This window comes from Pezoporus occidentalis, unplaced genomic scaffold (assembly GCF_034315485.1).
Source record: "Pezoporus occidentalis ecotype Australia unplaced genomic scaffold, CSIRO_AGI_Poc_V1 ctg60, whole genome shotgun sequence".
NCBI classification, from domain to species: domain Eukaryota; kingdom Metazoa; phylum Chordata; class Aves; order Psittaciformes; family Psittacidae; genus Pezoporus; species Pezoporus occidentalis.
The window spans coordinates 2040699-2055481 of NW_026915944.1; the positions used below are offsets into that span (position 1 = coordinate 2040699).

At 35.5% G+C, this 14783-nt stretch overlaps 1 protein-coding gene across 37 annotated transcripts in view; it reads right to left on the bottom strand.

Annotated features, from left to right (window-relative positions):
- Window positions 1–14783, bottom strand: part of RBFOX1 (RNA binding fox-1 homolog 1) — a 1275045-nt gene that overhangs the window by 42821 nt on the left and 1217441 nt on the right. For all 37 annotated transcript variants that reach the window (XM_062639409.1, XM_062639410.1, XM_062639411.1 and 34 more), the window contains one exon: window positions 7778–7910. In XM_062639409.1, coding sequence (XP_062495393.1) covers window positions 7778–7910 — 133 coding nt within the window. The remainder of the gene's footprint in view (window positions 1–7777; window positions 7911–14783) is intronic.

Consider the following 14783-nt stretch of genomic DNA (forward strand, 5'->3'; position numbering starts at 1 on the left):
TCCTCATATCCCTGTGCCATTTGTCCTGGGAGGAGGTAGGGTTGGGAATGAAAGAGTGAAAGTGAGCCTGGGAAGAAAAGGGGGAGGAGGTCAGGGTGTTTTTATGTTTGTTTCTAATCATCCTACTGTATTTTAATAGGCAATAAATTAAATCAATTTCAAGCCACGTTTGTTTTACCTGTGATGGTAATTGGCAAGCAATCTCCCTGTCTTTATCTCAACCCAAGAGCTTTTCTATATTTCTTCCCCCATACTCTTGAGAAGGGTGAATGAGAACAGAGCTGGGTGAGAGTCTGGCAGCTAGCCAAGATCAACCCCCCACAGTACATTAAAATACTTTCAATTATTGTTAAACATTGCTATTCAGAAAATCATGCTTTGGAGAGGATATGCGTCACAAAGCGGACTTTTTTTCTTCCTCCTCCTGGTGATCTGTGGATATACACTGAGTATGTCACAAGACAAATAGGGGCTGATACATTTTGAAATCCCAAGTGCAGCTGGCTGCAGTCTTGGCTAGGTCATTCAACTAGACCTTCCTTTTCCATATAACACTCAGTCATGTACAGAAAGTTAGTTACTTTGAACTTTAAATATGCAGCTGCTGGTTGAATTACTCAGCACTAAAATGAGACATGAATGCATGACTTCATCATTAAAAATGGTTAGTATTAAGATGAAGTGACAGATTCAGGCAAATAATGCTTCCAAGCAGGACAGGCACTATGAAAAGATATCAGCTGATTTTATCTTATTTCCACCATATGGTCTTGTAGTGTGATAGTGATGTTAAATATAAAATCTACTTCTTTTGAGGTATGAAGAAAAGTAATTCTTCACATGTTCATAGGTTTTTCAGAGAATGTTTTCTTTATTCACTGTCGTTGTCATTCACTGACTCCTGTGGCTGAACCATACCAGTGGAGTCAAATGTATTTTCTAACAGCACTTTTTATCAGAAGGACAAATTGTAAAGCACCAAGAACTATCTTTTGCTGTTGTGCTTTTCTTTCCTTCAGTACATAATTTTCCAAAGGGTAATTTGCTTGGCTTATCATCCCCTTTTCTCCCTCTGAAGCCGTAGGCAGAAAACAGATGAGAAGTCTCAAGCATGGGAAGAGACTGAATGTATCACATAGGGACCCATCTCAGCAAAGCTCCTTTTACACTTTATATTCTAAAAATTGTGCTGGCAGACAGATAAATCTGGAGCTCCTTGTAAACCAACACAGGGTCTGGAAACATCCATGTTACTGAAATCTGAGTAACTTCACCCAGAAATGAATGATATGCTAATGCATTACCTAGAGGCATTAAAATAAGAACAACAAATTTGGGGGATTTATTCAGTTGTATTTTATGATTTTATTGTGTTAAGGAAAAGTCAGAGAAGAGAGATCTTAATTTAATAAGAAAACATGCATCTAAATAACATTTTATGTGGCAATCATTTCCTGAAATTATTTTTCTAGAAATATGAAACTGTTTTCTCACTAACTATTATACATTTGATTTGCATGGCTTTAGCTGCTTTATTTTGGTCTCTGTGTCCTATACTCATTTTTTGTAACTATATTAAGACAAACTCTTTCCTAGTTCAGATTCTGTCTTTATAGTATCCTGGGAGGACTACCTCTGTCTTCATTATCACTTTTGTATCCTCATCTTTCAAAAGGATTGGGTTGAATAATCTATCAATAACATAAGAAGACATTTCTTGACTGCACAGACCTTAGTTCAGTAACTTCATAGCATCTGAGTATATACGGCCCTCAGCCATACACACAATCTGCATAAGTTAACATAAATAACCTAAGGCAGATTAAGCGCATGGAGTGATTGATTCAGTGTAACAAACAGGCATTACAATCATGATTTCATTCATTGCAATAGGAATCATGGTTATAATTCACTATTTCCCTTCCATTACTAATAAGAAAAAGCACCTGAGGAACAAAGGTTCTCTGTTTTCTGATTGCTGGTAGGGTTGCCTTCACTGTCCTCTACATATTTTCCAGTTTCTGGTCTTAGAAATCACCTCTTACGTGAAACCTCTCATACATGATTTTATGATGCCTTCATGAAACAAATAATGGAAGAGATGCTGCTACAGCCTTATTCAAAATAAACCAAAGACTGAGAATTAAAGTAGTGCCTTTCAACACTGTAATAACAAAATTTTAACTGTTTCAACTTTTTAGGACTCTTAATTCCAGCTTCTTGTCTTTTCAGTTTCAGCACTTTCTGACACAAACAAGTTACATTATCTGCTTTGGAAAATTAATTGGGGGCATTGGTGGAAAGAACAAAGCTGGAAAACATAAATCGCTATGCACTGGCAAAACACATTTTTTTTCCCCAGAAATCTCACATATATATAAAGCACAGAGTCCAAAATAAGAGGAAGTTTCGGTGAGCCCAAAGAAATGTATTAGGAAAAAACCCATAACCACTGTAGCAGATGTAGTAGCTTCCAGTAATTATCCCTTTTTCCTAAATTTAGAATAAGGTATTGGAAAATCAAGCTTTTTCATTTTGAATCAGTTAGAATGTAGCACTTCAAAACATTTGTTTTAATAAAAGGGAAGAGTTTCTGAATAGTCTCTGCTAATTCTCCTCTACGCTCCCCAAGCATTTTTCTTTTTTGTAATTCTTCTTTTCAAAGAGAAAAAAGCATATAGCTATCTCCTGCTTTCCCAGTAAAGACACCAGCACTGGAGATAAGGACTGAAAGCTAATTCTCCATTAGCTTCATCAGGACTGGAAGGAGAAGAGGGGAAATGTGAAGACAAAGCTATCACACACTAAACTTATGAATTACTTGAGGCAAATGATGCTGGAACTTTAGTTTTACTACCACTATCTACTAGTACTATTTGCAATACCACCAGATATACAGTGACAATGGCTTTTCCTGACAGCAGTATAAAGATGGAGCATCACATTCATGATGTTTTACTATTTGGCAAATGATTTCCAAGAATGCTGAGGTACTAGTTGCTACAGAGTTCAGAAGCAATTAGAGGTATCAAAATCAGATCACCTGCTTCCAGTACTTTGCCAAAGAGAGAAAAAACTCCTACTGCTTCTTTCTCCTTTCTTTTGGCAATATAAGTACTGCTAACTGCATCCAAAATCTGTCATAAGACTACCTCTACTAGTAGCTTCTGCTTTATTAGGGCATACCATTAGTAGACACTTTGCAAATAAAACAGATAATCCTACAAAGACACAGGTAAAACCAAGATGATTTCGGTTTTTTACATTGATAATTTTTCTTTTTTGCTTTTTAAGAACTTAAAAATAATTATTTTGTACAAAACACTACCTAGTACCCAGAGAGAAGACTGCAAGAAAGGTCGAAGAACCACTAAACTAAAATCCTCCCTCATGGAGGCTGTCCCAAGAAAGAAGGTATTGAAGGAGTTTAGTCAGCTTAAAAGAGTAATTGCTTTGCTCCTCAACCAAGCGCTCAATCTTGCTGTGAACTTCGTGGAGAGCCCCCTGAGACAAGCAGGCAATAGCGCACAGCTCCACAGCTACATCCTCCTATAGTGACAGGCTCTGATCTTCATGCAGCTCTCACACCATCAACACCACCATCTCTTGCTTTCCTTCCTCCTGCAACATAGTGTTGAAGCTAAGTTCTTCATGCAACTGAGATCTTTAAACTCTTTACATTTCAGCATTCAGATTTCTCAAACAAATGAAACTCTACTCCCTCATTTCAGTTTCAGTAGATTTTTATGGCACATAAATGAATTATACATACAAAGTTGTAAGCAAGCTGCACATTTTAGTATTTCAAGGCATTAGAAATGATGCCACAGATCCTAAAAATTAAGTATTTTCCATGAGCTAATAAACAAGATGCTATCTCAAGGAATTAGTGAAATGCCTCACTCACGAGTAAAGGAGCCATTAATTATTTATGTAGTACTACATATCTCATGAACACTGATTTCATTTTTAAATGACATGTTTTAAAGCATGTGTGCTGTTCTTTGATTTATAAGAAAACAATGCCTCCAACTATGGCTATAATCAACAATTTTCCTCAGACCTAGCAAAGTGTGCCATATTTGCTGTTTCCCAGTAACTGTGAGGCACAGCTGAAGGCAGCTTCCCATATGAACCACACTACTTTGTTTAGCTTAATGTCCACAAGAATTTCCAGATTTACTTACAGCCCAGGACTCATTGTCTTTTCTAACTTTGTTGACAAACAGTTTCTAAGTAAAGGTCACAGTCAGTATCAGACACCAGTGAACAAGAACAAAAACAGATTGAAGGGAGACTGGATAGAAAGGCGGCTTTTTTTCTGGAGAGGCAAACACTGAGACAGTGCTGCTGAAATAAACAATAGTAAGCAGCAGTTTGGACTAGCTGAAGAAATACATGTTCCCAGCTTTACAGCTGATTTCCAAATTTAAAGCAAAACTATTCAGTTTCAGTTCCAAAACCTTGTAATGCAAGCAAGCATGAAGAAGATTATTTCAGATGAACTATTATTTTACTTCACTAATAAGCTTTTTTTTGAAGTTTAAGCAAATAAAAGAAAATGAAAAAGGTAATTTCAATCTTCAACTTTGTATTTTACACTTATATGTGGGTTCTTTCTTTAAAAGGAAAAGCAATATTTTTTCTAACTAAATACTGCTGGAATTTGATGTAAATTTAAAATTATATCTATCATTATAAAAAATAAATGTCCTTTTTTTTTTATGATTCAAAGTATTTCAGTATGAAATTGTTGTTGTCTGGCTCTAAAGCTGGTCTCCTTCCTAGAGTGAAAAATGAGAAATTGCTACTAAATGAATTGCAAAATAGCACTCAAAGCTTTTTCCATTTTTCTTATCAACAAATGATATTCCAAGTTGTTTGCTTCCTTCTGTTAAGTTGATTCGTTCTCTGTGATCTCTTTATTATCTCTGTAATTTTCCCTGACACCTACTCCCACTGTGACTGAAAACTACCTTCTTATGATTTATTTTCATTGATTAAGGATTTTTTCTGATGAAAATTCCTTTTTGCTTCTTTGATAGGTCAGAGTACATAATCGGTGAGCACAGAAGAAAGCACTGCAAAGCAAATCCAAATTTTACCATTGTATCAGTGAAGTGACTAGCACAAGATCTAATACTCTAAACCAAAGAAACTATTTCAGAATAAAGCTTTATTAATCCAACTGTGAATCAGTACAACAGAGGTATGTATTATTTCTGCACTGATCCATGAATTACAGAAGTTTTAGAATTGTTTTGTGCATCGGAAAGCAGTGCCTTTTTATAAATCATGGGTAGGTAGAGAAAATTAAACCTGCCTGATATTTGAATTGAGACCTACCTAAATTAAGACAAAACTTACTAATTGAAAACTGTTGCAGAATCAAGTTGTGTTAGAAAACATATTAACTGGCAAGGTGAATCCTAGATTGCCAAGGATCCGTCTCAGTCAGTCATAAGAACAAGGAGAAGATGTGACTTCTTAATGATGCAATGCATGGCTCCCTCTGAAGTCAGATTTAAGGACAGGTCACAAAGGTAATATGTGAGATCTGTCCATCCTAACTGTCAAATCAACGTGCAGAAGAACATAAGAGTGCTGAGCTGACTTCTTGGAACCCAGTTCTGAAATACTGTTCAACCTGACTGCAGTGCAAAACTTACAACAGGAGTTCACAACACTTAAACATCTAATACAGTATCTAAGGATGCTGAAAGTAAGCAGTGTAATTACATGAGAATATAGATATATTACACTTGCAAATTTAATTCTTCTTGCTGAACTTCACTGTAACAACTGAACTATAAAAATTTATATAGCGCACACATATACACACACAGAGCACCCACATGTGGCCCCTTAAAGTAAACTAAACTTAAGTTACTTACTGGTCTGAAAGCATTTACTCATTTTTGAAATACTAACAAAGACAGTATTGTTCAATTCAAAACCTATCACATGTAGCTGGTATATATTTTCTTACGTAACTTTATGACTTTGTATTAAACTAAGATATCATGTTCGTGACATCATGAAACTAGTAGTAACGCCTGCTGTTATCTCATTACATATTGCACTCTATGTTCAAATTTAAGAATTTATTTTTAAACTAAGTGGAGATGGAAAGAGTCCACACTTTCTTTCTATACAGTATCCATTTTGTAGCTGACACATTCAGATTGGAAGCAGCTCTTGCAGGGCATTCTAAACTTGTTCCCATCATTGTCATGTACAATTACATGGATTAACTCTAAATGAGACCCTGGGAAACACTAGGATAACTTTGATGGGACACCATTCTTATCCAAAGGTAAGTCAGGCAATCTCCAAAACTCATGGTAATAATCCAGTAGTGGTAATAGCTTTGCTTAGTAAATTAGTATTATTTTGCTTATTAAACTACACAAAACACTAAAATGAAAAAAAAAAATCACTTTTACAAAGTAACTTGACTCTCTAGCATCATCTTTATACTCATTTTTAGATCACCTTACTTCTCTGAGGTGATAACAGCCCAATGTGAATGGTCGAAGTTCCTGTCTTCAGTATTCCTGAAAATTTAGCCCAATGCCTGCCTGCTTAGAGTACTACACTTGTCTAGAAAAAGACATCCCTTCTGGCTTAACAGAACAAAGGCTGCATGAAAAACTGTGGGAACTAGAGAAGGGAACCCTTCTTCTACTGTAAAAAAGTAGGAGGACAGGCTGTTGTGCTGCAGGCTCCCTCACAAGGGGATATCCACAGCAAGAGGTCATGAGCTACTGAACAGGAGTTTAGTGAGGGTGAAGGGAGAGATCACCTTCACTCAAGGACTTAGCAAACCCTTCCTGACCCTTCCTCAGAAAGATCCGGTTGCTCTGAAGAGAGGTAGCAGCATACTTACTTCAAATTGTTTTTGACAAAGTTGTTTTTTGACAAGTTTTCTGACATTTGTAAATTTCCCGATTTCTTCATAGCTGAAAATCTTTTGACAGCATTAGGACTTTATAATATACAGCATGCAAGATCTTTCAGCGTCAGAATTTAGAGCTACAGATTTTGTTTCTATCTTCTTTCCCTCAAAAATACACTTTAAAAAATCTATAATATTATTGAATTTCACAAAACAGAATATTATTGAGTTTCTAAAAATTACTACTACATATTTCTGTCCTTTGTTCCTTAGTTTACTACTTGGTTTTAGCAAATGTAGGTTGCTGCAGTGAAATCTTAAGGTATCATTTAAGCAAATGTATTGATAAACACATGGCCCTGACAGAAGCACCCCACATCTCTATTGTGGAACAGATAGATAACAACTAGAGAAAGTAAAGAAACTGCAATAAAAAAGTAAAAATAAAGATAGAAAAAATACATACCCCCCCCCCCCCCCCCCCCCGCCACTAAGCCTTCAGGTCCAGAGACAACTTTCAGTGGATGATTTGAAGAAAAAGAAGTTAACTTGATCCAACCTCCTTAATAACCAGATGCTTGCAATCATCAAAAATATATCTTTAGCTGAAACAATTTCTCTGTTCCAAAGCATTCAGTTTCTAAGAGCATTTACATAACAATATGTGACATTTGAAATGCTTAAGGCCACCAACCATGGCAGTACAAATTACAGTCATTTTTCAATACTCCATGCAAGGTGCACCACTTCCAGCACTGGGATTGGTCGCATTCTGCGCTGGTTTCTGCAGTGAGACACCATCAGCATGCACCACAGTCACAAATAGCTTGTAGCCTTTGGAGACTCATGCTAATAGCTGGATGAGGCTGATCTCCTTACCCGCCGTAGGCTGGAATCGGAGGGGGGGGTGCTGCTGCACGAAATGTGTTGTACACTGTGCGACCTCTGCCTCTTAGATGTGCACCTCTGTAAGCAGCAGCTGCAGTGGCAGCAGGGTAGGGAAATCCTGGCACTGGGAAGAAGAGGAATGAATGTAAAATAGTCAGATCAGTCTAGTGGTTTAAAACAAGGGTAACATAGCAGCATGTTTGCACTTGTATCAAAGCTTGCCTGTAATTGGATGAGGGAGACACCAAATAAGTAAATCAATCTTTTAACCAGAGGTCTTGTCTTTTTACACAAAAACTGCGCGCAAACAGGAGACAGCAAACTGGCGATTTAGATGGCAGTATCATAGGTGGCTCTGATTCTCTTAGAAGACACTATTAAAAATAATGTTGGCTGTTTTAGACAATACTGCTACCAGGAGACTCTTGAGGCCCAAGTCACCCCCCTCAGGCTCAAATTTGTAGTCTTAGAGACAATCCCATCACACAAATGGATGTATCTTCAAAAGTCAGCCCTGCTTTGAGTGGTGACAGATAACCTCCAGTGATGTAAATTATCTGATGACTTTACCAATCAAACAGAGCTTTGTTTTTGTTCCGTGTCTTAATTGTGAATCAAGTGAAAGACAGACAAAGCAAGAGTTTTCTCAAATTTTAGAGGGGTACATTCTTCATAACAGTACCCATTACTCCTTCAAAAGCAAGAGTTGCAGAGTTTGAAAATACCTATCTTAACTGAGATAATGTTCAGACTCAACAGAAAATTTAAACAAAGAAAACAACTCAGACATTTTTGCGTCAAAATTGCAACCAATTACCATTCCATGTGAGACTTAAAATACTTTAATTGGAAATTGAACAGTGATACAGTACTACTTAAGAGTGGGTGGTTTTTTTTTTCTGTAAATGTCTGTAAAACATCTCTCTCCGTAAACTTAATTGAAAAGTTAAAAAGAATTAACCGTATTTTTTTCTTTACTTTCTCTGTCAGTTTTTTAACCAGTGCTTCACTACTTCATTTCTCCTTTGTACTTATATTGCTGGCCAATGTTAGAACAGGTATTTTTTTTCAGAATTCATCAGTGAGACAGTGAAAATCAAATCCAGCTCTGTTGGCACTCAGTTTACCTCAGTTGTGCTTCACTGTGTTGAAGGTGGTTTTTTTTAGTATGTAAATAAAGGATTAAAAAAAAAAAAACGTATTGCTTAGCAATACTAATAAGACTCAAGCAAGTGGAAGCAATAATGTATAAACCAGTCAGATTTTGAAGTCTGAAATACAAATTGATTTCAATCAATATTTGTCTTTTATCTGGTTTAGCACTGAATTTTAAAAGAAGCCCTAAATTGCAAGATGAAAAATTCACAACTTGTAGCCATATGAAGGAAAATACTGGATTAATGGTGACTTCTCCATTACTACCTTATTACTGTAGCTTTGGGGACTTGCCAGGTCCTTCTCACTGACAAAAAGGTTATACAGTAATTCTGTAAACACTTACATGTATGCGATATAACATAAACTAAACTTACAGTGATACAAATAAATTAAAAGTCTTTTAAAAAGTGCAAATATCAGGTTTTTATTCCTCTTTCTGTAAAAAGAATGTGTGTCAAACTCAGAATGACTAACTTGCAGAACTCAACATACTACTGATATCTTTGCAAGCAACGGCATTTAAGAAGCCTTAAAGAAAGTCATAGAAAGATTTATATTTTTTAACATATATATCATGTATTTGAAATTTGAATGCTGTACTTTTGCATATGCAATAACATTGAATAGTGAACAGTATATACGGTAGTGCTAAAATCATGACCTACTGCAGAAGCCATTGTCCTCCTTTCAAGCAGTCTTGCAAACAAGTCAATACAATGTGCATACAAAAGAGTGAAAGATAATTTTCAGCTGACTGAAGATACTAACAAACATTAGAGTAAAAAGATCTACAGGCGATACTGTGGTTCCACTGCCAGAGTGGTCTGTCCTCCCATACCAACAGATAAATAAAGGACTTGAGAAAAACTAGTATCTGAAACTGTGGATACCTTAAATGCTAATCCTGAAGGCTGGTGCTCTATAGCAAGCTTTAAAAAATTTAGTCTTTAGGGACATTCTTAAACTGCCAAGATTGACAGAAATTTCTCCAACCTAAAAGCCACTGACAAAAGAATTAGTAAAGTCTGACAACCTTTGAGCAGTTTGGACAACTTCTTTGCTACCATGTGTATCTGTAGTTCTCTACATATTAATAGAAAGCACACTTTCACAAGAAAAACAGAAGCTGCGATAAAAACCAAACCAATGCTCAAAGATCTGTTTCAGCAATTAATCCATGGTAATTAACACCTATGTCTGGCAGTATTTAAAGCAACTGTCTGCTTTCAGTGAAATACTCAGGGTCCTAGAAAATCCTTCTACTGCAAAAGTTCTGTTTGAAATTAGCACATCAATTCCTCCATGCAGCCACATGTGAAGAGTAGACCTACCTCTTTATTTTCAGAAGAAGTGAGTAAACACAGGTCTAATGAAAACCAACTGGAAATGTGCAGAAGCTGTATGCTGGTCACTGACGACATGCCTCTCTGAAAGCATGAACTCCTAACGTGGAGTGAGCGTTTCTTTTTTCCTTCTAATTGTACTATTCATTCCAGCTTTCACACAGACATATCAAAATATACATTTTGCAATAATCGAGCATTTATCCTAAATCACCTTTACTCTTCATAGCGGACGCACCTTGGAAAGAATTACAAGAAGGGCCGCTGACCTTAGATCTTTGACAGTGAATGGCTCTCTACAAAGAACCGTCACTGGAAAAAGCAGTGTCCCCATTAATGAAGGAGAAGAAGAACAGAAAATGTTGTTTAAAAAATATTACATTTTTATGAGAAAGAAGTTTTTCTCTTACGAAAGGAGAAAAAGCTGGAAGACAGAGATTGCAGGAAGAGTCACTTAGCTCCTAACCCAGAACCCATAATCGAAGCTCAGCATTCATGGGAGATGCAAACCAAGACAGTCATTTCTACCATTACCAAAGGATCTGCAACACAAAGGATGTGTTGGAATTAAAAGCTTTAAGTAATATAATTGTTTTGCTATGCTTAGCTTGTGTTGTCGCTTTCATAAAATCATGAAGCATAAAACGTCTACATTAAAGCAAAACACTAAAAAAGCTTGTAGAAGCAATCAGTGAAAGGTAGAGAATGATCTGGAGTTGTGTCAGGAAGAATATAAAACATGATGGAAACAAAGCCTGACAAATACACAAGTAAGAGTGACATTGCAAGGTCTTATGATCAACTGAGGCCTAAGATTAGAGTTGTATGTTTAACAATTATATCCATTCATAAAGCCTGATTTGGGTCAGCCTAAAAATGAGAGTATGTGAAAAGATGCCTTCTATTTCCAGGTAGTAATATTAAAGATTTAGTTTAGAGGTAAAACTATCAACAAGATCATGTCACCCTAGATTTGAGGCAAAACCACCCCAACCCTACTTCAGCCAGGCTGAGAAATCAGATGGTCAGGAGTATGTCATAGCCACCAAATATATTTTGCTACCACTTTTTAATATTCCCATCCCAAAATAACCAGCAGAAGTGGCACCCTGAGAGCACAATTGAAGAATGGACTTCATAAAGACAATTTAATGAAAAGAGCTCTCCTGTCAGGAAGTATTAAGTGCTATTAACCAGCCCCAAGTGTAATGAATATACTAGCCAGGAGGGATAAAGATTTGAATGGCTTACAGTTTGTAGGTCAACCTTCCTTAGTGACTCAGTGCCAAACTGATGAAACTCAGTCACTAAAAGTGCTGCTATAATGGGGTTGAAAATATATTTGACTCTCAGCAGGGAAGCATCAAAGTCCACTTCTAAACAAAAGTACATTAAATTTATCAAAATAATTTGATAACTGGAATTCTTCTGATATGTGATAGAGAAAAGGCAGATTTCTCCAACTACACACTGATGATATGAGGTGATAAGGTTAAAAAAGAAAAACAAAGATGACTTTTCTGAAGACTATATATAATCAAATATCAAGCTAAAGAAACAATTTACATTCACATCTAATAGCCCCATCAGTTCTACAGTTATTCATCTATTCAAATATGAATGAGATTACAATGATAACAACAAAAAAATTGGTTCCAACAGTCAAACTGCAATTTTACTTTTTCAAATTAAAAAGGAAGAGTGAAGACAATATGCTGGGGAAGTGCTTGGCTTTGCTTAACATAATTATCCAAAAGCATACAAATCGTCTTGTACTACAGCCTGAATGAATTTTTTAAAGGAACATCATGCTAGTAAGATTCCTTTCTTCTTCTATTTTTATACTGCGGGACAAAATTTATTTTAAAAATTATTATTACAACAAATATTGTCCCCCAAAGTTCTCTCTTCTGAATACCCTTTGTAAACATGAGAACACTGTCAGGGTATCACCTTCCTCAAACTTCAGTTTAGATCTCAAACATGAAATCTGGTCAGCAACTTGCAACAACTAAGCAAATAAAAAGGCCTTTGGAATTAGGAGGATTCATGTTCGTGTATCAGTAAAATTAAGGTAACTAGTGATTTTATATAAAAAGCAAATAAGAGCATGAAGAAAAAAGGACGACCTTAATCTTTGTGTTCACAGGTTAAATATAATCAATCCTATTTTCTCCCAAAAGATGTAATATAAACGTTGGTTTTATTTAATGAGCATGACGGGAAGGTGCACTTTCTAGGCACCATATCTCAGCATATGCCTTAGAAAACAAACAGTGAAGAAACAATGACAAAGCTTGTGTTCCCAAAAGGAGGAATATAACCTGGTAAAAAATACTTAAGGGTTATACACTGTGTATTAAAGTTTTAAAGCTCTAGGATAGATGGAAGAATAGCAGATGCAAAAAACAACAGGGGGCAGATTTTGTATCAAAGCCATAAAAATATATAGCTATTTTAATGGGCAATTATTCTTTGCATTTGTGCTGTGGTTTGAATTTGTATGAGTGCCATATGCCTCAAGAAAGGTATGCCGTCAAAATGGATGAATGAATCCACCTCTCATCACTCCTAAACTCTCCTTCTTTGCACAAAGTAGCAGGTCATCTGCCATCAGGGTTTTCAGATATTTTATGGTGAAGAATTTTAATGTTACATTATGTTTGAATCAGTTTATAGCTAATTTACTGCAACATGGCTCAACTGTTAGAGAGGCAGGGAGATACATTCACATTATTCACATAGTTCAGAAGGATCCCTTCTGAGGAAACACTTCAGAAGTACTGGACAATAAATTAAAACCAAAGAAGTATAATGGATAACATGCAGAGAAAGGCTAATCAGAATAATCTACATGTTATTATCTGAGATTTCAGGAAGACAATCGGGTGTTTATCCCAATATATGCTGTATAGTGAGTTTTTACTGTACCATCATAGTAATAATTAGTATTATTTGGCATTCTTGAAAAGAATTACAAAAAATGCATTAAAGAGGATGTGTGCATATCTCTTAGTTTAAATACACAGTCCAAAGCATAGTGCCAGTAAAATTTAACCTCTGTTAGTATAGATTTTCATATAAAAAGGCTTTTAAATGACATATATAGATGGATTCCTAAAATTTCAGGCTAAAAAACTTTTGAGAAAGGTAACAATGTTTAAAAATAGCAAACTGAAAATACATTTTTTTCAACTGCTACTTCTGTGAGATGACTGTTCCTGGGACCTCATTGTGAATTAACTGAATTCAATGGAAATTTGCCAGATCTGACTATGTCAGATACAGTCACAACTGTTTTGTTGCTTTCCTTCACAATCTATTTGTTTTTAAACACAGACTTAAAATTAGTAGAACAATTATTTCCTTACTACTGTACAGAAATATACGTCAGTATTAAACACTGTTGTTTAGGAATAAATAAATCTGTATTTTGGACAAACCATTACTTATAGGACATTCTCATTTGAAATGCATTAAAAAGGAAAACAAAAAATCTCTAATTAATGTAACAAGTCTAATCACCATTCTCCACATGGAAGAGTAATTTTTCACTGTTCATTTACTCAGTGTAATCTCAAAACTGACATAACAGAGAAGCAATGGCCTATAAATCTGCTCTCATTTGTTTCTTTAATATTTATATTCCATTGAACTACAGCTGCTTGTTGCTGCAGTCTATTACAACATGCAAAACTGTCGATAAAAATACTATGAAAGGCAAGATGTGTTTCTTCATGTCTCTGGGTGCCATTTATTTTGAAAAAAAATAACAATAAATGACTCATGGATTGTCCCTTAGTTTGTGGCACACTGGGTGATTAGTGATTAATTACCATGCTTCAAATTGACATGGCACAAGGAAATCGACACAGCTCTGATTAATTAACTTTTTATGTGAGACAGTTACTTACAAAACACTGCACACTGTAATTGAATCCTTTTACCCAACAGTACTGCATTAAGTTCTCAGTCAAATCCAAATTAGCACCAAATTTTACATAAAATTGGTGAAACCTGTTATAAGGCATACCCTGAAAAATTACATAAATAATTCTAGAAAGAGGACAGACAGCTGCTTTAAGTCACTGTTTGCAACTATTTCGTCCTCAGAAATCTGAAAAATAAGATTTGTTAGATTTTTCCATACCAAACCACAACATGAGCAAATGCACTCAAAACCCACACGTAAAATATTTCAGTATAATCTCCTACTTAATGTGCTTATTCTTATGTTAAATTGTAGGAAGACACTTAACTGTTTCAACCATTTATTTGGTTACCTTTACCTTACATTTTCTTTTCAGATCTAATTGGTCTACTATGACTTGATACTGAATTCACATTTTCTTCATAATTAAGTGCATATGGAATTATTCTTTTTCTCTTTCCTCCTTTATTTCATCTCCTCTAATATACCAATAAACAAACCATCACTGGTTTCTACATATATTGATACCATTATATGCCAGGAACTTAAAATCTTCAGAGAAAAA